Source organism: Calliphora vicina, chromosome 5 (assembly GCF_958450345.1).
Source record: "Calliphora vicina chromosome 5, idCalVici1.1, whole genome shotgun sequence".
In the NCBI taxonomy this organism is placed as follows: Eukaryota; Metazoa; Arthropoda; class Insecta; order Diptera; family Calliphoridae; genus Calliphora; species Calliphora vicina.
In genome coordinates this window covers 4809244-4833053 of record NC_088784.1, presented here as the reverse complement: position 1 = coordinate 4833053, position 23810 = coordinate 4809244, and the positions used below count along the sequence as shown (strand labels likewise).

The 23810-nt window shown below is 28.8% G+C and overlaps 1 protein-coding gene across 2 annotated transcripts in view; it reads left to right on the top strand.

Moving 5' to 3' along the window:
• Nucleotides 1-15260, top strand: part of LOC135960045 (CDK5 and ABL1 enzyme substrate 1) — a 55363-nt gene extending 40103 nt beyond the window's left edge. Inside the window, exons 3-10 of one of the 2 annotated variants that reach the window (XM_065511236.1) lie at nt 5455-5850; nt 5996-6119; nt 6184-6323; nt 8897-8929; nt 9772-9874; nt 9939-10132; nt 10196-10400; nt 12765-15260. In XM_065511236.1, coding sequence (XP_065367308.1) covers nt 5455-5850; nt 5996-6119; nt 6184-6323; nt 8897-8929; nt 9772-9874; nt 9939-10132; nt 10196-10400; nt 12765-12905 — 1336 coding nt within the window. In that variant the 3' untranslated portion in view covers nt 12906-15260. The remainder of the gene's footprint in view (nt 1-5454; nt 5851-5995; nt 6120-6183; nt 6324-8896; nt 8930-9771; nt 9875-9938; nt 10133-10195; nt 10401-12764) is intronic. The other variant, XM_065511237.1, reaches the window with a different exon arrangement.
• Nucleotides 15261-23810: the final 8550 nt, after the last annotated feature.

The following is a 23810-nucleotide window of genomic DNA, read 5'->3' as shown; positions in this document are numbered from 1 at the left end:
ATTTACATAATTAATTAAATTCCGAAAATAGAAAACAAACTAAAAAGTATTCGTTATTATGTTATTGACTTTTTGTAGAAACTTTAGTTTAATTTTTACAAAAAATGTCAGGCCCTTTTAATGATAATTCATTGACCAAATTAAATAGTCAATCTTCTAGTGTGAAATATTTTGAAATTCCCTTATAACTGCAATTTTGAGTCCGTATTTTTTTTTTTTTTTTTTTTAAACGTTTTATTGATTTATTGAATCTGTCTATTTTGACCTTACAATAAGTATTTAAATCTTATAACTAAAATTAAAACTATTTGCTCTTCAGCAAGAGAACCATTATGGTAAACTGTCACTCATCTTAGCGGGGTGGTAGATCTGCTCTACGGAGCCTGGATCGGGTTTGGGTCTGCACAAGTTGTCTTGCAAGCGTATTGGGATGGTTTCGCAGCTTCACAATATATTTCTCACGGACTTTCTCGAACTCTTCCTTTACCAATGTCACTTCTAAGTCTCTGTGGATGTTTTCATTTCTTATGTACCATGGTGCTCCCGTCATGGTCCTAAGAATTTTAGATTGGGCCCTCTGTATAAGATCAATACTGGTGTTGCTAGCCATTCCCCATAATTGAATTCCATATGTCCAAATTGGTTTTAAAACGGTCTTATACAGGATGACTTTATATTCAAGGCTTAATTTTGATTGGTCACTGATTAACCAATGAAAGCTAGAGGCTTTTAACTTCATGTGAAGTCTCTTGGTTTCTATGTGTCGGCGCCAAGTAAGCCGTCTATCTAGATGAATACCAAGGTAGGTGACATAATCAGACTGCGGTATATTAACGTTGTTGAGTGTGACAGGTGGGCAATTTCCTCTCCTTAGAGCGAACGTAACATGTTTACTTTTCAGCTCATTTACCTTTATTCGCCAGTTTTTCAACCATGACTCCACACGTACGAGGTAATTCTGTAGTTGACTAGATGCCATGAGTGGGTTTTCGTCTGAGCTAATAATGGCGGTATCATCAGCAAATGTTGAAATTGTTAGTTTATCGCACGTAGGGAGGTCGGAGGTGTAAATCAAATATAGCGTAGGTCCTAGTACACTTCCCTGTGGAACGCCAGCTCCAATCTTGCATTCTCTCGTCACATAATCATTGTACTTAACTCTGAAAAGTCTATTCGATAAATAAGACTCCAGCAATTTATGAGTACATAGTGGTAGTAAACATTTGATTTTATGTATTAGACCCTTATGCCATACCTTGTCAAAAGCCTGAGCAACGTCTAAAAAGATGGCAGAACAATATTTCTTTAATTCAAAAGATTTTCGAATCTCTCCAGTTAAACGATTGACCTGTTCAATGGTGCCATGATGTTCACGGAAACCAAATTGGTGTACTGGGATAATGTTTCCATCATTCAAAAAAGGTATTATCTTTTCCTGGAATATTTTTTCGAATAACTTCGACAAACAAGGGAGTAGGCTAATAGGTCTATAAGAAGATGGCAGGGTTAAATCTTTACCCGGTTTAGGTATCATTATTATTTGAGAAATTTTCCAATTTTTTGGATAAATTCCTAGTTTCAAGATCGCATTAAACAATATAGATAGCACAATTATTGCCACATTTGGTAGGTTCTTAATCATTGATGGCGTTATTAAATCATATCCCGGTGATTTTTTCAAGTCTAATTTATTTTTAATTACTCTATTAACATCCTCAGGACTAATATCGAATTGGGCTGCATTAGCCATTGTTGAAGCTGGCAGTTCTTCTAGTTCAAACTCATTTGCCGTGGAGTTGGGTTGAAATACTTCACTTAAATGTTCAGCAAATACTGAGGCTTTTTCTATAGCACTTCGTGCCCAGGTTCCGTCAGCTTTTCTTAAAGCGCTTTGTGCCTCTACCGGTGGCTTAATGTTCCTCGTTGCCTTCCAAAGAGAGAAATTTGTGTATTTTGTACTCGTCAAACTTTTAATATATTTTTCGTTTATGCGATCCTCATCTAAATGAAGGGCTCTTTTCAGTTTTCGTACTGCTGCGGACAGCCTCTGCTTTGCAGCAGGTGATCTATTATGTTGCCATTCTCTTCTGAGTCTTCTCTTTTCGAGAAGAAGTCTTTCAATATCCGAACTTGAAATAGGCGTATTAGTTTTTGGAGGGATCTGGCACCTAGAGTGTTCCAGAGCCGAAACAATCAATGACGTGAAGTCATTAACGGTCCTATCTATGTCTTCCTCACACTGTAAATTAGGATTTGTGTGGATATGACTGCTGATATATTTCCTATATTTTAGCCAATTTGTCTTAAAATACAAAGAGTCCTTAGGAAATCTTGGGGTGTTGGGTCTCTCACAATAATTAATAATTACAGGAGAGTGGTCAGAAGATAGATCATAGGATATTTCTGTGGATATTGCATTCCGAATAATATTTCTGCATATGGCGAAGTCTATTAGATCAGGAATTTTTCTAGGATCAGTTGGCCAATAAGTTGGGTGTCCAGGAGACACAAAATCTAAGCAATTTTTGCGATCAACTAGAGCTTTATACAGCTGTCTACCTCTGGGATTTACCAATCGCGAACCCCAATATGTATGTTTGGCATTGTAGTCTCCACATGCCAGAAACCGATCTCCTAGTGTTATAAAGAATTCTTCAAATTTTTCCTTGGTCATCGAAAAACGTGGTGGGCAATATATAGAGCTCAGAGTTAGGTCTCCAGCTGGGTATTCAAGGCGAATAGATGTTGCTTGCATATAATCCTTTGAAAACGCTTCTAGGGCATAGTGTCTCAATCGGTTTCTAATTATGATACCGGTACCGCCATGTGCCTTACCGTATTTGGCGATCTATAATTTTTCCATAGATTTTCTATGGGATTTAGATCTGGTGATTGGGTAGGCCACTTCAACACACATATCTCAATGGATTGGGAACACTCGGATTCAAACCTAGAGGTGTGTTAGAGGTCATTGTCGCGCTGGAATCTGCAAATAGTATGGATACATAACATCGTTTATTCATAACTTCATACCTTGCTCTGAACAGCCCCTACTGTAGTTTGCTGCCGCCAAAATTTACTGTTATATTTCTGTACTTCGGGACCAGTCTTTTCCTCTTCGGTCGTCTTACAAATGTTGTATTTGGATTAATCAGTGCAGTAATCAGACAGTATTCCATTTCTGTCTCGTTCAGTTTAAATGTTCTTTGGCAAATTGTATACGAACAGCAATTTTTGTAGAAATAAGAGATTCTTTCGCGGGACTATACCAACCAAGATCAGCCTCCTCATTTGCTCTTCGGCTAGCAGTTCGAAAACTAATTTCTAATTTTATTGATAACCTCCCGGGGAGTAATTTTTAGGAATTTCTTAAAACTTTCTGGCTATTAAATTCTCTTGCGTTGGAGTAGTTTTACGAGGTCTTCGTCACAAATATTGAGTTTTCACAGTACATGTCTCACGAAATATTTAAAATTTCTGGAGCTGCTGATTTATTAATTGAAGATTTATCTATCACAGATAGTTTTTAAAATGATGCTTGCTTTCATATAAAATTTTAAAAGTTTCTATTGATTTGCCAATGCTAAGAAGTAATAGGTATTTACCTAAATAATTCTACAAATATGTTGATAAATTTGTTTTAATAAGACTTAACACAATATTTACATAGTATGTACTTATTTAGGTTACTTAAAATAAACAACATCAAAAATGAACTGTTCGTAAAGATTCTGTATTATTTTTAAATTTACAATTACAGTTGTCCAGCCCCGCTAAACTAGATTGACCCCAACTGTATTTCTTACATTTACTTTTGTAATCATTTGTTTTTATTTACTTGACACTCGCTAGCACTTATTTATGTAAGTGTGTGCCCGTTTTCTTGTTTTGTTTTTTTTTCTTTATGCACTTTGGATGTAAACACGTGTTTACAACAACAAAAAACCCGGCAAATCAATTGCTCACCACCATCTCCGCCATGTTAATTAATACAGTAACACTAACAGAAACAACAACCACAAAAATATTTAAAATTATTCGCATGTTGTTGCTGTAACAATGCGTATGAGTCAAATGTAAGTCTGTATGTCAACTCTCAGCCAATCACTTGTTCAGACGTACAGATAGATATACATTCATTCATACTCACTTATTACAAACACATGAACGAACGTACATCCAAATAAGTTTATACATATTTTGAAGGGCATTTCATAGTTATAATTTTTTGTTTATTTCTTTCAATAAATTTTGTATTTCTTAAAGAATTGTAACAATGCAACTAGTTTTTCTGAGTACCTAATAATTTAGCTCCAAAAACCGTTGTGATTTAAAGAATTTTTTCATTAAGGGATCCCCAAAGAAATCATAGAGAGAGATTCCCTTTATACAAAGGAAAAAAAAACAATTTATAGCATTTAAAGCTAAAGGGGGAAATTTATTAATAAAATAATCATTAAAAAAGATCGTGTGTGTCTCTCTTTTTATTTAATTTTTTGTATAAATGAGTCTCCAACTTATTCAGTTTGTTAGTTTGTGTTTTTTTTATATTGAATGAAGTAAAGTTATTTTTGTAAAATAATTTTCAAGGCCCTTTTTGAGTTTTTTTTATAATACATATTGAATTTTTTTATTGTTGTTTATGTATTATTATGATTTTTTTGTTGTAGCATTTAAAACTTCCGTCTGTCTGTTGGGTTTGCTGATATTACTTGATTATATTTGTTTATTTTTTATATTTTAAATAAATTTTATAACTCTGTTATAAAAGTATGGTGGCCTGTTACTGAATAGATCATTTTAAAAGCATGAAAATAGAACAGCAGAGAAACCAACCATTTCAGGGTCGTCGTAACTATCTATCTATCTAGTGAGTTTTATGCAAAATATCACTTTACTCAGATTATGAAGCATATTAAAGATCGTTTCAATAAATCTTACAAAAATATTAAAATTAAAATTTGTCCTATAGAAAAAATATTTTGTGTTAGCATTTCAAAACTTCTAGGAATTTTTGTAACACGATCATTTAAATTGCGTGAGAATTGTACACGTATTATCAAAGAATATATAGAATGATTTACATATAGTCTTTGGTATTATGTTATTGTGATTATTTTTTTTTAATATGGATGATTTTTCAAATTTTTAGCTTTTAGCTAGTCTGAAACATTTGTACAATATAAATGTATTCAAAGTATTGGCCATTGTTAGCTACGATCTTTTCCCATCTTTCTGGCAACATATGAATTCCGAGCCAAAAGAACTGCTCTTCTTTTGAGGCCAAGAACTATAAATCGCGTTCAAAAGATACACTCTATTGTAGGGCTATATTCTGGCTGTAGGGCTCTTGGCCTTATTGAGCTTTAAACAGACGGACGATAGGACATAGCTAGATCGTTTAGAGATTTTCAAATAATTAATATTCTCCTTTCTCTCTCTCTATCTTTGCAGAACCTTTAGCAATGGTGCATGCGATACTTCAAGTATCCAACCCGAACGTCGTGCTAGACTTAATACAGCGCCCGGCATGCGTGGCAGCGGTTCAATTTCCATATCGGCATTTGGTGGTGGTGTTGGCGTTACAAAAAGACCATATAATATAATTGGTTCCACGATTTCTCATATAACAGATGATAGCAGCACGGAAAGTTTAACACCCGGCTCCTTTAGTAATCGTGGCAGCATAACGAAATCTGTACAAATTAACGATGCTAAAGATTTGCGTTACTTGAATTCGCAGGCACACAAACAGCATCAATATAAAGATGAACGCGTCGTTTTGGTATCACGCAAGGTACCATTTTTCATATTTTCAGCTTTGCCCTATTATAAGGGGAAAAATGGAAGGTAATTATTATACAATCTATAAGAACTGATGAGTAACTAAAAACTATTACTGATAAAAACATTGTAATATTAGTTTTTAGTTATTGTACAGTACTATTTTTAAAATAACATCATTTAATAAAATATTTTTTTATACATTTTCCAGAGCTGAATTACGCAAAGAGGGCCGTAGACGTAACACTTCGGGTTCTCGTCCTTTATCAGCTATTAATGATGCTCCATTTGATCCTTTCGATTTGTTGGGCATTGAAAGGGGTGAAAGTGGCCAGGTATTTTTCAATAATTTTCAATTTTCTTTAAAAGATATTAATACAAAATTTGTAAATATTTCAGGACATTTCTTATGGCCACTTGTTAATACCATCGAGACAATTTAGTAAAGAGAGTAAAAAACATGCTGGCAATACTTCACTTTTGGACAATCAAATTGAAATAACTAGCACGGCTGCTTTAAAGAATCATGGCATTGCAAGGTATTTACATATTTCATAAATTAATTATTATTCATATCATATGTATTTATTTGTAATCATTAAAAGTATGCATTATCTTCATCATTATTCAATAGAAATATAAACAACTAGGGATAAAGAATTTGAGGAATTTTTCGAATTCACACAAAAATTCGAACATTTTCATTTAATAAGCGTATTACTTACTTACAATAGTAATAATCGCTAGCTCATTTTAAAAAGGAGTAATGATTTTTTGACCTGCCCTATTTTTTGTTGTCACTTATTAATAATTAGTTTTGGTTTGTTTTTTTATTATTTATTTTATATATTGCTCAATTTTTTTCAATTATTAATTTTTTTATTGTAATTTATTATGTACATATCGCTTATTTGCTGCAACAACGTCGTAACTCAAAATCCGTGTGTTTTGAACTGAGTAATACAAAATATGCGCCGTTCTTTAGTCTTTCATATAGTTTTATCAGTCAATTATTTTTTGTATGAGAGTGTTTTTTCGTTGTAAACGTAAAAATGAAAATTCACATTTTCTCGTATATTTGACAAGTAAAAATTTGGATTAAATACAGATTAGAAAGATATTAATGTCTACTATTTAAATCAGGTTATATTTCTGAAATCGCTTAATTTGTTGAAAATTTATTGAAGAAATAGTAAAATGTCATGTTTTTCTCGAAACGACTTTTTTTGAATTATGACGTTGTTGCAGCAAATGAGCGATATGTAGATTATTTTAAAAATTCATCTTTTATTAAACATTCAGCTTATATTACATTTGCACAATTTGCTTTATATTGACTTAATTTTTTTTGGTTTATTTGCTTTGTTTCCAATTAATTTTTAAGAAAATTCTTAAATATAGAATGAAATTTTGTTTCCACTAAGGAATAGGCCCAATGTTATGAATATTTGTTTAATATTTATCCTAAGGAAGTAAATATATGAATTTTCCCGAAATTAATGGTAGAATTTTTTTCATAAGAAATGCCGGAATTCGTCTATATTTAGGAAATTATCGTTATTTCTATATTTTAAAATTTAATATCATTATTGAGCAATTGTTCGAATTTATACGGTGTAGGATTTAATGCGGAATTTTTTAAAAATTTCAGCTTTTATTTTGAAACATTTGTTCAATATAAATTCATTCTAAGTATTGTCCATTGATAGCTATGACCTTTTCCCATCTTTCTGGTAACATATTGATTCCGTGCCAAAAGAACTGGTCATCAAATCGTATGGTACCCAATTTCCCTGCTTTTGGATGAATTCTTCTGCTTGCAAACGTTTTTAAATTGCTGATTGAGTAGCTCCCAATGATTTTGCAAGCTCTAGTTAAGTTTGACAATAATCTTCATGGAGTAAAGATAAGTCTTCAAACATTTTTGGCTGCCCTGGGCGATTTTTGTCTTCCGTGCAAAATCACCACTTCTGAACCGCGCAAATCATCTCTCGCACGTTGAAACCGATAAAACACATTCACCATAAGCTTCGGTGAGCATTCAGTGTGTTTCAGCGGCACTTTTTTTAAAATTAAAGAAGTAAAGGAAAACTTCCCGCATATGACGATTCGTTGGTACAAAATTCGACATTATCGAAACAAAAAAAACTTAATAATTTTCAACCAAATCTTTTTACAACAAAAAATTTGTTCACCTCTATTTTTATACCCTTCGTGAGAAGGAAAAATAAAATCGGAAAAATAATTTTTAACCCGGATTACTAAGTCATTAATTAGACAATATGGATATCTAATGATAGATATTTCAAAGACCTTTGCAATGACGTATATAAAACCATAGTAAGTTGGATCTACAATGGGTGAAAATCGGAAAAATAATTTTTAACCCGATTTTTTTTTTCACCAAAAGATTTTTTTCGCTAAATATAAAAAAAAAAAATTTTTAAAAAAAAAATTTAAATTTAAAAAATAATTCGAAAATTTTTTTTTCTAAAAAATTAAAAAAACTGCAAAAAAAAATTTTGTTACCTAAAAATATTTAAAATTTTTATTTTGAAGTATACTTTGGTGAAGGGTATATAGATTCGGAACAGACGAATATAGCTCTTTTATTTGTTTTAACAGAAATTGTTTTCAATCCTTATCTTAAAGTATACTTTGAAAAACTATCTTCTTTAAGATAGATTCGCCCTAATTATGAGTGTATTATTGAAGTCGATAATATGTAGTTTGATAAATTGGAATTACAAATATACAAATTTTAAATCTTAAAATCTGTTTTTATAGCAGTTTTAGAAAGAATTTCGTTTGGGAATTATAAAATTTGTTTAATAAATTAAAAAAAATGCTCTTTCGTTATTGTTAAGAATTAACTGATCTATAATATAAGCTTTATAAAAATATGATGAGATTTAGAAAAATATTTTAACCAAAAATAGACTTTCAAGATCGGTTATACTGTAAAATTTAATAAATAAATAGAATATTTTAATATACAACTTATAGTAATTATGTATGTATGTACGTATATTTTATTTATTTAATAAAAAAAAAACTTAATTTTATTTTGCGTTTTATTGTTCTCTTTTTATTTCAATTTATTTTATTACAGAACCAAAATCATGACACGAAATAAAGGCAAATGGTAACCAAACAATTTGTAATTTAAGTGTCTGTCTGTAAATGTTGTAGTAGTATTATACAGGGGCCATAACAGTTTTTTTTCTTTTCATAAAACCGAAATTTTTACGTTTTTCTTAACAAAAAATAAAATAACTTCCAGTTTCTTTTTAAAATTGTTTTCTGGTCGTGTTTCTTAATCAGACTCTAACCCCCATATGCATAAACAGTTTATAAATTTATCAAAGGTTTATGAAACTGATTTTGTATGGAAATTTTGTTTAATAAACCTTTGATAAATTTATAAACTGTTTATGCATATGGGTGTAAATTTATAAAGTTTTCTTCTTTCTTACAAATTTGTTTGATTTATTTCTCTTTCGGCATAGAGTAATTGACAGTTCTTTAAAAGCAAAAATAAAAAATATTTTCAATAAGGTACTTTTAATAAGATATTTTAACTTAAATGTACTTTTTAAAAAACAATACTTTGAAAAAGTACTTTTTTAAAAGTTTAATTTCTAATCAAATAAATATAAACATAAAATAACTGTTATTTTCCCTGTCCCTGTTATAAATTGATTACTAAAATCTTAAACAAATTTTACTAAACCAAAAAAAAAATTATAGAAATAGTTTTGGTTAAAATTTACTTTTTCAAAAATAAAATTTTAATAAAGTCATTAAATAAACAAAAGTCTTTATTTTAAACGGTTCAAAATAATTGATAATTTTATACAACATCAACTTTCATTACTAAATCCATATTAAAATACTAACCTTTATACAAAGATAGAAATTAATGTTAGATATTGTTTTATAAAACATGAATTGTTGTTAATAATTCTTAAATATTCTAAATTTTAGGTGTTTTACTTATGACAACAATAATCGTAATAATACTACAAGTCCATCGCCCGATATAAAACTAGATTTTGATGAGTCTTTAGAAGGTAGCAGAAGTATGCAGGTAAATTTCTTAATATTTAAAACCATACAAATGGATTTTTAATGCATTTTTTTTGGATTTTCAGCACTTGCAATATTCGGCTAATATTTTGGATGATCCGGAATTGATAGCCGGCAAACATCGCACTTTATTAACATTTACTTCATATATGACTTCAGTTATTGACTATGTTAGACCATCGGATTTGAAAAAGGAACTTAATGATAAATTTAAAGAGAAATTTCCCCATATACAATTGACTTTAAGTAAATTGAGGAGGTATGTTTAAAATTTTGTATTTTTTTTAAATTTAATTTAAATTAATTTTTATTTTTGTTTTAGTATTAAACGTGAAATGCGTCGCATTAATAAGCTGGATAGCCGCATTGATTTGGTTACCATTTCCCAGGCTTATGTTTATTTTGAAAAACTAATTTTGGCCAATTTGATTAACAAATCGAATCGCAAACTGTGTGCTGGCTCTTGTCTTTTACTCAGCGCCAAGATGAATGATGTTAAGGGAGATTTATTGAAAAGTTTAATTGAGGTAAGTTTGAAAAATTAATTGAAATGAAAAGCAGTAAGGAAATGTAACTGTTTTTTAAAAATAGGAATGTTATCTTAATAAAAATACACTTTTTAAAATGATACTAACTTAAAATTACTTAAAATTTTATGAAAAAGTATCTTTTTAATTTTATCAAAGATTATCGAAACGATAGTACCTTCTTATGGAAGTATTCTGTTTTAAAAGTAACTTTTTAAGAAAGTATTCTTTTAAAAGTACCTTCCTATTAAAGTACTCTTTACAAAGTAAGTTTTCAATAAAGTATTCTTTTAAAAGTACCTTTCTATTAAAGTATGTACTCTTTACAAAGTAAGTTTTACATAAAGTATTATTTAACAAGTACATTTTTAAAGAAAGCATTCTTTAAAAACTCTTTGCAAAGAAAGTACCTTTTAAAGAAAGTATTTTGTAAAGAATGTACCTTTTAAAGGAAGTACCTTTTAAAGGAAGTATTTTGTAAAGAATGTACCTTCTAAAGAAAGTATTTTGTAAATAATGTACCTTTTAAAGAAAGTACCTTTTAAAGAAAGTACCTTTTAAAGAAAGTACCTTTTAAAGAAAGTACTTTTAAAGAAAGTACCTTTTAAAGAAAGTACCTTTTAAAGAAAGTACCTTTTAAAGAAAGTACCTTTTAAAGAAAGTACCTTTTAAAGAAAGTACCTTTTAAAGAAAGTACCTTTTAAAGAAAGTACATTTTAAAGAAAGTACCTTTTAAAGAAAGTACCTTTTAAAGAAAGTACCTTCTAAAGAAAGTACCTTTTAAAGAAAGTATATTTTAAGGAAAGTACCTCTTAAAGAAAGTACCTTTTAAAGAAAGTACCTTTTAAAGAAAGTACCTTTTAAAGAAAGTACCTTTTAAAGAAAGTACCTTTTAAAGAAAGTACCTTTTAAAGAAAGTACCTTTTAAAGAAAGTACCTTTTAAAGAAAGTACCTTTTAAAGAAAGTACCTTTTAAAGAAAGTACCTTTTAAAGAAAGTACCTTTTAAAGAAAGTACCTTTTAAAGAAAGTACCTTTTAAAGAAAGTACCTTTTAAAGAAAGTACCTTTTAAAGAAAGTACCTTTTAAAGAAAGTACCTTTTAAAGAAAGTACCTTTTAAAGAAAGTACCTTTTAAAGAAAGTACCTTTTAAAGAAAGTACCTTTTAAAGAAAGTACCTTTTAAAGAAAGTACCTTTTAAAGAAAGTACCTTTTAAAGAAAGTACCTTTTAAAGAAAGTACCTTTTAAAGAAAGTACCTTTTAAAGAAAGTACCTTTTAAAGAAAGTACCTTTTAAAGAAAGTACCTTTTAAAGAAAGTACCTTTTAAAGAAAGTACCTTTTAAAGAAAGTACCTTTTAAAGAAAGTACCTTTTAAAGAAAGTACCTTTTAAAGAAAGTACCTTTTACAGAAACTACCTTTTAAAGAAAGTACCTTTTAAAGAAAGTACCTTTTACAGAAACTACCTTTTAAATTAAGTACCTTTTAAATAAAGTACCTTTTAAAGAAAGTAACTTTTAAAGAAAGTACCTTTTAAAGAAAGTACCTTTTAAAGAAAGTACCTTTTAAAGAAAGTACCTTTTAAAGAAAGTACCTTTTAAAGAAAGTACATTTTAAAGAAAGTACCTTTTAAAGAAAGGGCCATTTAAAGAAAGTACCTTTTAAAGAAAGGGCCATTTAAAGAAAGTACCTTTTACAGAAAGTACCTTTTAAAGAAATTAACTTTTAAAGAAAGTACCTTTTAAAGAAAGTACCTTTTAAAGAAAGTACCTTTTAAAGAAAATACCTTTTTAAAGAAAGTACCTTTTAAAGAAAGTACTTTTAAAGATAGTACCTTTTAAAGAAAGTACCTTTTAAAGAAAGTACCTTTTAAAGAAAGTACCTTTTAAAGAAAGTACCTTTTAAAGAAAGTACCTTTTAAAGAAAGTACCTTTTAAAGAAAGTACCTTTTAAAGAAAGTACCTTTTAAAGAAAGTACCTTTTAAAGAAAGTACCTTTTAAAGAAAGTACCTTTTACAGGGAGTACCTTTTAAAGAAAGTACCATTTAAAGAAAGTACCTTATAATGAAAGTACCTTTAAAAGAAAGTACATTTTAAAGAAAGTACCTTTTAAAGAGAGTATCTTTTAAAGAAAGTACCTTTTAAAGAAAGTACCTTTTAAAGAAAGTACCTTTTAAAGAAAGTACCTTTTAAAGAAAGTACCTTTTAAAGAAAGTACCTTTTAAAGAAAGTACCTTTTAAAGAAAGTACCTTTTACAGAAACTACCTTTTAAAGAAACTACATTTTAAAGAAAGTTTACCTTACCTTTTCAATTTCTAATTCTTAATAAATATTTATAATTAAAATTCTTTCTCTTTTTTATAGAAAACTGAAAACGTATTTCGTTTAAATCGCAAAGAATTAATTTCATCGGAATTTGCTGTTTTAGTGGCTTTGGAATTTAGTCTACATGTTCCTATGCACGAAATATTACCCCACTATCAACGTTTACTCTACGAATCCTAGAATTGGCCTAAACGCTTTGCCGATAAGCGTTTTCTAACGGCCGCTGCTAGCACATCGATTTATTATTTTCGCCGTTGTGCCAGCAGCAAAAAGTAAATATTATTTTCTAAACACAATATTTTTTTTTTAAATTTTAAATTTATATAGACCGGCAGACATTTTTTTAAACTTATAAACCGAAACAAAGGCAATTTTTTGTAAATAGTTTTTATAAATATTTTTTTGTATACCTAAAATCTTACATCTTTTTTATACTGCTAAAAAAACCCTTATACATATTTATACTTTTACAAAAACTTAATAAATCCCAAGCACTTTTTATAAACCACTAAAATAGAATAGAAATATTTATATGAATGAATGATTTAACAGGAAAAGAATAATTAATGATAATGTTTAGTAAATACCATAAATTATGTTGCAAATTTGTGGCATATAAGAGTATTTATATGAAAATCTCTACATAAAGTTTTTAAAATAAGATAGAGATTTTAATTTTGTTGAAATTACTAAAACAAAACATATTAATAAATAAACCATGAAGAAAAGTATACAATAACGAAGGCTATTGAATTATTATTTCAATTCGCAAAGAAAATCATTCGAATTTTTAAGAATTATCTTCATTTTCACAATGTCTGGTTATTTTTTTAATTTAAAGTTATACTGTTTATTAAAATAAGTTTTGTATGACTAAATATTGTGAAAATGAAAATTAGAAAATATTTTCTTTGGAATTTTATCCTTCATTTTGTATTACTTTATATATTTGTCACATTTGTATGACATATTTGGAAATTATGTAAATCCAAATATGTAATAATAAGAACTAATTTGGCTTCGAAATTTATATTTGAAATTAAAAAGATTTCAACGAATATTGCTAAAAAAATCTAGTAATATTTTCTAATTTTTAAGCAAGAAAACTTGGACAAAATCGGAAAATAATAAAAATCATGTGATTTTGACAGCAAATTGATTTTCCAAATCGATAATGGTGGATTTAATGTAAATTTTCTAAAAAATTTGTTCTACAGTGTCATATGATAATTTCAACACACCTCTTTTCGATTGGAAATTGTTTTTAATGTTAAAATCGAATTGCAAGAGATTTTTAAAAAGAATTTTACTAAAATTTGTATAAATTTAGAAAAGCTTGTCAAAAAACCATTTGAAATAAGATAAATTTAAATTATTACGAAAATCTAATATAATATTTCAACAGAGATTGCAAATTTAAAATTTCAGCAGAGTTTTTCTAACTTATTTGAAAGTTAATAAGCATTAAGTAAAACAAATATGTTTAATTAAGCATTAATATGAAATAAAAATCTATAGATGTATGAATATATTTTAATACGTGTGAGTATTTGTAGTAAATTTTTTTTATAAAAACAATAACAACAACACAGTATTATTAAACTGTACTAAAAGCTTAACTTAAACTATTTTTGAACAGAATTTAATAACAACTTGGAAAAAAAACAAATGATATTAAAAAAAAATATATTAAAATTTAGATTAACCCTCCTTCCTATTCTAGACAATATAACAAAACTGAAAATTTGTTATTAGAAACAGTTATGTTATTAGTAAAACATTTTTACAAAAGTCTAGAATACGTGGGTAAAACCAACAATATTCAAAAGCATTTGTATTTGAAAAATGCCGGGAAATGGTATATTCATAATAAAATTATGTTATAAAACACGGAAAATTTTGTTTCCCTTTAAAAAAGACCCTAACATTTTAAGCAAAATTAAAAAAATAACCCCGTAAAAATTTCTAAAATAAAAAAATATACTAGCTATAGCTATAATTATAAGAACTTATTAGTCAAACCAACACCATGTTAAAAACACTTATTATAAAACATACTAAAAACCTAAATTAAACTAAAACAAACATATATAAATAAATAAATATATTCTTATTACAAAAACAAGTCTTTTAAAGATAAAAAATTAAAAAAAAACTTTGAAAATAACATTTATTATACACATTATTATAGTATAAACCCATCATTAACTGTAATAACTTTTTATAATTTTAATTATAATTTTTGCTAATTTAAAATTTTGGTTTTTGTTATTTTGTTTATTGTTGTTCTTTTTTTAATATTTAATTTTTAACTTAAACAAAAAGTGTTACAAAAATTAACCACATTTTAAAATCTATGAATTTTTCTCTTATATGTAGCTAAATTCTGAATTATTGTTTAATTAATTTTTATATTTATTTAATATTTTGTTAAAGTAAACCCCAAACTAAGGTTTAATAGAATTTAATTTTAAAAACATGTATTTAATAAACTTAATAAATATCAATAAAAAGAAATGTCAAATGAAATGAAAATGTGTAAAATTTTTCTAACCACAGGAAGTTTAAATAAACAATTTTTGAGTAAAGCGATTATTTGTGACTTACCTAAAATTTAATTAAGCACCCAGCAGTTCTAGCACTTAGGGTGACAACTAGTTACATAAGTAGTTATTTTAACACGTGCAGGCAGTCAATTAACATTTTTTGATTACAAATCTTAGAAGTTTCCATACATTCCCCTAACTTACATGGCAAATGATATAATTTTTATAATAGTTAGTCAAACTTATGACAAAAACTCTTAATATCTGAGTATTCCTTAATATATTATCTTTAAAGGTGCATAAACACAATGGCAACTCTGGTAGAATAATTTGTTTTAAACATACTTAGCTTCTGGTCTTTTTAACAACCAACAAGTTTGTAACTATTAAATCATAAATGAAGATTGATACCTAGGACAACATTAACAAATTCAAATCCGGAATTAATACATTTTTTTAAATAAACCCCTTGGCAACTCTGGAAAACAAAATTTTAGGATTAAGTCTATCACCTCTTCTTACAGAAACAATAATTTAAAAAAGTTTCAAACAAATAATATAAAATATATAAGCATTGCAAGTAATATATCATTTACTCCACTCTCTAATAAAATCAGCAAGGTGGCAACTCTGGCAAAATAAATTTTTAAACATCTTGAATATGTGCTCTACAAAACCATATAAAATTTATGGCAATCCGTCCAGTAGTTTTTGAGTTATAGCGTTTTGAAAATATGCCTCTAATATACCACTCTTTTTTCGTTTTCCAAAAATCAATGTGCTCCGTCACTAGATGGCGCTGTTGGTATGTTGTAACAGGGTTGTCGTGTTTTGAAAATTTTGTAAATTAAGGGATTTCTTTAAATTAATATAACTTTGAAAATTCTTAAGGGATTTAAGTGAAACTACACTCAATCGCTAGATTATAATTTAAGCTTCTCGTTTAATGGCCAAATTTATTTGCCAGAGTTGCCATACTGTGGTAATTTGTGATTTTATCTCAAGTTTCTTAATATTGCCATAACTTCGGAAGTATTTAAGCGATTTGAAAGAAACTAGACTCAATTGCTAGGTTATAATTTAAGCAACTTGTTTTATTAAATTTTTTTTGCCATAGTTGCCAGACTGTGGAAATTGGTGATTTTATGTAAATTTTCTTAAAATTGCCTTAACTTTGGAAATAACTAAACGATTTGAGAGAAACTAGAGTCAATTGCAAGGTTTTAAGCTACTCGTTTACAAATTTTACAAATTGCTACAGTCTGGCAACACTGTTTTACAATAAGTTTTTCATTAAACGAGTTTTTTAAATTAAAAACTAGAGATTGACATTAGTTTCTTTCAAGTCTCTTAAATACTTCCTAAGTTATGGCAATTTTAAGAAACTTGAGATAAAATCACAAATTTCCACAGTCTGGCAACTCTGCAAAATAAATTTTTCCATAAAACAAGTAGCTTTAATTATAGTCCAGCGATTGACTCTAGTTTCTTTCAAATCTCTTAAATACTTCCTAAGTTATGGCAATTATAAGAATCTTGGGATAAAATAACCAATTTCCAAGGTATGGCAACTCTGGCAAATACAATTTTCGTAAAACAAGTTGCTTAAATTATAACCCAGCGATTCACTCTAGTTTCACTTAAATCCCTTAATAACTTTCAAAGTTAGAGCAATTTAAAGAAATCCCTTAATTTACCAAATTTTCAAAACACGACAACCCTGTTACAACGTACTAACAGCGCCATCTAGTGGCTGAGTACATTGATTTTTGGAAAATTAAAAAAGTGTGGTACATTAGAGGCATATTTTCAAAACGCTATAACTCAGAAACTACTGGATGGATTGCCATAAATTTTATACGCTCTTGTAGAGCACATATTCAAGATGTTAAAAATTTATTTTGCCAGAGTTGCCACATTGCAAATTTTATTAGAGAGTGCAGCAAACGATTTACTTCATTCTCTAATATAATTAACAATGTGGCAACTCTGGAAAAATAAATTTTTAAACATCTTGAATATGTGCTCTACAAAACCATATAAAATTTATGGCAATCCGTCCAGTAGTTTCTGAGTTATAGCGTTTTGAAAATATGCCTCTAATATACCACACTTTTTTCGTTTTCCAAAAATCAATATGCTCAGCCAATAGATGGCGCTGTTGGTATGTTGTAGCAGGGTTGTCGTGTTTTGAAAATTTTGTAAATTAAGGGATTTCTTTAAATTAATATAAGTTTGAAAATTCTTAAGGGATTTAAGTGAAACTACACTCAATCGCTAGATTGTAATTCAAGCTTCTTATTTAATGGAAAAATTTATTTGCCAGAGTTGCCATACTGTGGAAATTTTATAATTTTATCTCAAGTTTCTTAAAATTTCCATAACTTCGGAAGTACTTAAGCGATTTGAAAGAAACTAGACTGAATTGCTAGGTTATAATTTAAGCAACTTGTTTTATTAAATTTTTTTTGCCAGAGTTGCCAGACTGTGGAAATTGGTGATTTTATCTAATTTTTCTTAAAATTGCCTTAACTTTGGAAATAACTAAGCGATTTGAGAGAAACTAGAGTCAGTTGCAAGGTTTTAAGCTACTCGTTTAATGAAACACTTATTGTATAACAGTGTTGCCAGACTGTGGAAATTTGTTAAATTACATAAACTTTAATTGGTTAAGAAGCACTTCTTAAGTTATAGCAATTTGAAGAATGTTTATGTAATTTTACAAATTGCTACAGTCTGGCAACACTGTTTTACAATCAGTTTTTCATTAAACGAGTTTTTTAAATTAAAAACTAGCGATTGTCATTAGTTTCTTTCAAGTCTCTTAAATACTTCCCAAGTTATGGCAATTTTAAGAAACTTGAGATAAAATCACAAATTTCCACAGTCTGGCAACTCTGCAAAATAAATTTTTCTATAAAACAAGTAGCTTTAATTATAGTCCAGCGATTGACTCTAGTTTCTTTCAAATCTCTTAAATACTTCCTAAGTTATGGCAATTATAAGAATCTTGGGATAAAATAACCAATTTCCAAGGTATGGCAACTCTGGCAAATACAATTTTCGTAAAACAAGTTGCTTAAATTATAACCCAGCGATTCACTCTAGTTTCACTTAAATCCCTTAATAACTTTCAAAGTTAGAGCAATTTAAAGAAATCCCTTAATTTACCAAATTTTCAAAACACGACAACCCTGTTACAACGTACTAACAGCGCCATCTAGTGGCTGAGTACATTGATTTTTGGAAAATTAAAAAAGTGTGGTACATTAGAGGCATATTTTCAAAACGCTATAACTCAGAAACTACTGGATGGATTGCCATAAATTTTATACGCTCTTGTAGAGCACATATTCAAGATGTTAAAAATTTATTTTGCCAGAGTTGCCACATTGCAAATTTTATTAGAGAGTGCAGCAAACGATTTACTTCATTCTCTAATATAATTAACAATGTGGCAACTCTGGAAAAATAAATTTTTAAACATCTTGAATATGTGCTCTACAAAACCATATAAAATTTATGGCAATCCGTCCAGTAGTTTCTGAGTTATAGCGTTTTGAAAATATGCCTCTAATATACCACACTTTTTTCGTTTTCCAAAAATCAATATGCTCAGCCAATAGATGGCGCTGTTGGTATGTTGTAGCAGGGTTGTCGTGTTTTGAAAATTTTGTAAATTAAGGGATTTCTTTAAATTAATATAAGTTTGAAAATTCTTAAGGGATTTAAGTGAAACTACACTCAATCGCTAGATTGTAATTCAAGCTTCTTATTTAATGGAAAAATTTATTTGCCAGAGTTGCCATACTGTGGAAATTTTATAATTTTATCTCAAGTTTCTTAAAATTTCCATAACTTCGGAAGTACTTAAGCGATTTGAAAGAAACTAGACTGAATTGCTAGGTTATAATTTAAGCAACTTGTTTTATTAAAATTTTTTTGCCAGAGTTGCCAGACTGTGAAAATTGGTGATTTTATCTAATTTTTCTTAAAATTGCCATAACTTTGGAAATAACTAAGCGATTTGAGAGAAACTAGAGTCAATTGCAAGGTTTTAAGCTACTCGTTTAATGAAACACTTATTGTATAACAGTGTTGCCAGACTGTGGAAATTTGTTAAATTACATAAACTTTAATTGGTTAAGAAGCACTTCCTAAGTTATAGCAATTTGAAGAATGTTTATGTAATTTTACAAATTGCTACAGTCTGGCAACACTATTTTACAATAAGTTTTTCATTAAACGAGTTTTTTAAATTAAAAACTAGCGATTGACATTAGTTTCTTTCAAGTCTCTTAAATACTTCCTAAGTTATGGCAATTTTAAGAAACTTGAGATAAAATCACAAATTTCCACAGTCTGGCAACTCTGCAAAATAAATTTTTCCATAAAACAAGTAGCTTTAATTATAGTCCAGCGATTGACTCTAGTTTCTTTCAAATCTCTTAAATACTTCCTAAGTTATGGCAATTATAACAATCTTGGGATAAAATAACCAATTTCCAAGGTATGGCAACTCTGGCAAATACAATTTTCGTAAAACAAGTTGCTTAAATTATAACCCAGCGATTCACTCTAGTTTCACTTAAATCCCTTAATAACTTTCAAAGTTAGAGCAATTTAAAGAAATCCCTTAATTTACCAAATTTTCAAAACACGACAACCCTGTTACAACGTACTAACAGCGCCATCTAGTGGCTGAGTACATTGATTTTTGGAAAATTAAAAAAGTGTGGTACATTAGAGGCATATTTTCAAAACGCTATTACTCAGAAACTACTGGATGGATTGCCATAAATTTTATACGCTCTTGTAGAGCACATATTCAAGATGTTAAAAATTTATTTTGCCAGAGTTGCCACATTGCAAATTTTATTAGAGAGTGCAGCAAACGATTTACTTCATTCTCTAATATAATTAACAATGTGGCAACTCTGGAAAAATAAATTTTTAAACATCTTGAATATGTGCTCTACAAGACCATATAAAATTTATGGCAATCCGTCCAGTAGTTTCTGAGTTATAGCATTTTGAAAATATGCCTCTAATATACCACTCTTTTTTCGTTTTCCAAAAATCAATGTGCTCCGTCACTAGATGGCGCTGTTGGTATGTTGTAACAGGGTTGTCGTGTTTTGAAAATTTAGTAAATTAAGGGATTTCTTTAAATTAATATAACTTTGAAAATTCTTAAGGGATTTAAGTGAAACTACACTCAATCGCTAGATTATAATTTAAGCTTCTCGTTTAATGGCCAAATTTATTTGCCAGAGTTGCCATACTGTGGTAATTTGTGATTTTATCTCAAGTTTCTTAAAATTGCCATAACTTCGGAAGTATTTAAGCGATTTGAAAGAAACTAGACTCAATTGCTAGGTTATAATTTAAGCAACTTGTTTTATTAAATTTTTTTTGCCATAGTTGCCAGACTGTGGAAATTGGTGATTTTATGTAAATTTTCTTAAAATTGCCTTAACTTTGGAAATAACTAAACGATTTGAGAGAAACTAGAGTCAATTGCAAGGTTTTAAGCTACTCGTTTACAAATTTTACAAATTGCTACAGTCTGGCAACACTGTTTTACAATAAGTTTTTCATTAAACGAGTTTTTTAAATTAAAAACTAGAGATTGACATTAGTTTCTTTCAAGTCTCTTAAATACTTCCTAAGTTATGGCAATTTTAAGAAACTTGAGATAAAATCACAAATTTCCACAGTCTGGCAACTCTGCAAAATAAATTTTTCCATAAAACAAGTAGCTTTAATTATAGTCCAGCGATTGACTCTAGTTTCTTTCAAATCTCTTAAATACTTCCTAAGTTATGGCAATTATAAGAATCTTGGGATAAAATAACCAATTTCCAAGGTATGGCAACTCTGGCAAATACAATTTTCGTAAAACAAGTTGCTTAAATTATAACCCAGCGATTCACTCTAGTTTCACTTAAATCCCTTAATAACTTTCAAAGTTAGAGCAATTTAAATAAATCCCTTAATTTACCAAATTTTCAAAACACGACAACCCTGTTACAACGTAATAACAGCGCCATCTAGTGGCTGAGTACATTGATTTTTGGAAAATTAAAAAAGTGTGGTACATTAGAGGCATATTTTCAAAACGCTATAACTCAGAAACTACTGGATGGATTGCCATAAATTTTATACGCTCTTGTAGAGCACATATTCAAGATGTTAAAAATTTATTTTGCCAGAGTTGCCACATTGCAAATTTTATTAGAGAGTGCAGCAAACGATTTACTTCATTCTCTAATATAATTAACAATGTGGCAACTCTGGAAAAATAAATTTTTAAACATCTTGAATATGTGCTCTACAAAACCATATAAAATTTATGGCAATCCGTCCAGTAGTTTCTGAGTTATAGCGTTTTGAAAATATGCCTCTAATATACCACACTTTTTTCGTTTTCCAAAAATCAATATGCTCAGCCAATAGATGGCGCTGTTGGTATGTTGTAGCAGGGTTGTCGTGTTTTGAAAATTTTGTAAATTAAGGGATTTCTTTAAATTAATATAAGTTTGAAAATTCTTAAGGGATTTAAGTGAAACTACACTCAATCGCTAGATTGTAATTCAAGCTTCTTATTTAATGGAAAAATTTATTTGCCAGAGTTGCCATACTGTGGAAATTTTATAATTTTATCTCAAGTTTCTTAAAATTTCCATAACTTCGGAAGTACTTAAGCGATTTGAAAGAAACTAGACTGAATTGCTAGGTTATAATTTAAGCAACTTGTTTTATTAAAATTTTTTTGCCAGAGTTGCCAGACTGTGGAAATTGGTTATTTTATCTAATTTTTCTTAAAATTGCCTTAACTTTGGAAATAACTAAGCGATTTGAGAGATACTAGAGTCAATTGCAAGGTTTTAAGCTACTCGTTTAATGAAACACTTATTGTATAACAGTGTTGCCAGACTGTGGAAATTTGTTAAATTACATAAACTTTAATTGGTTAAGAAGCACTTCTTAAGTTATAGCAATTTGAAGAATGTTTATGTAATTTTACAAATTGCTACAGTCTGGCAACACTGTTTTACAATAAGTTTTTCATTAAACGAGTTTTTTAAATTAAAAACTAGCGATTGACATTAGTTTCTTTCAAGTCTCTTAAATACTTCCTAAGTTATGGCAATTTTAAGAAACTTGAGATAAAATCACAAATTTCCACAGTCTGGCAACTCTGCAAAATAAATTTTTCCATAAAACAAGTAGCTTTAATTATAGTCCAGCGATTGACTCTAGTTTCTTTCAAATCTCTTAAATACTTCCTAAGTTATGGCAATTATAAAAATCTTGGGATAAAATAACCAATTTCCTAAGTTATGGCAATTTTAAGAAACTTGAGATAAAATCACAAATTTCCACAGTCTGGCAACTCTGCAAAATAAATTTTTCCATAAAACAAGTAGCTTTAATTATAGTCCAGCGATTGACTCTAGTTTCTTTCAAATCTCTTAAATACTTCCTAAGTTATGGCAATTATAAAAATCTTGGGATAAAATAACCAATTTCCAAGGTATGGCAACTCTGGCAAATACAATTTTCGTAAAACAAGTTGCTTAAATTATAACCCAGCGATTCACTCTAGTTTCACTTAAATCCCTTAATAACTTTCAAAGTTAGAGCAATTTAAAGAAATCCCTTAATTTACCAAATTTTCAAAACACGACAACCCTGTTACAACGTACTAACAGCGCCATCTAGTGGCTGAGTACATTGATTTTTGGAAAATTAAAAAAGTGTGGTACATTAGAGGCATATTTTCAAAACGCTATTACTCAGAAACTACTGGATGGATTGCCATAAATTTTATACGCTCTTGTAGAGCACATATTCAAGATGTTAAAAATTTATTTTGCCAGAGTTGCCACATTGCAAATTTTATTAGAGAGTGCAGCAAACGATTTACTTCATTCTCTAATATAATTAACAATGTGGCAACTCTGGAAAAATAAATTTTTAAACATCTTGAATATGTGCTCTACAAGACCATATAAAATTTATGGCAATCCGTCCAGTAGTTTCTGAGTTATAGCGTTTTGAAAATATGCCTCTAATATACCACTCTTTTTTCGTTTTCCAAAAATCAATGTGCTCCGTCACTAGATGGCGCTGTTGGTATGTTGTAACAGGGTTGTCGTGTTTTGAAAATTTAGTAAATTAAGGGATTTCTTTAAATTAATATAACTTTGAAAATTCTTAAGGGATTTAAGTGAAACTACACTCAATCGCTAGATTATAATTTAAGCTTCTCGTTTAATGGCCAAATTTATTTGCCAGAGTTGCCATACTGTGGTAATTTGTGATTTTATCTCAAGTTTCTTAATATTGCCATAACTTCGGAAGTATTTAAGCGATTTGAAAGAAACTAGACTCAATTGCTAGGTTATAATTTAAGCAACTTGTTTTATTAAATTTTTTTTGCCATAGTTGCCAGACTGTGGAAATTGGTGATTTTATGTAAATTTTCTTAAAATTGCCTTAACTTTGGAAATAACTAAACGATTTGAGAGAA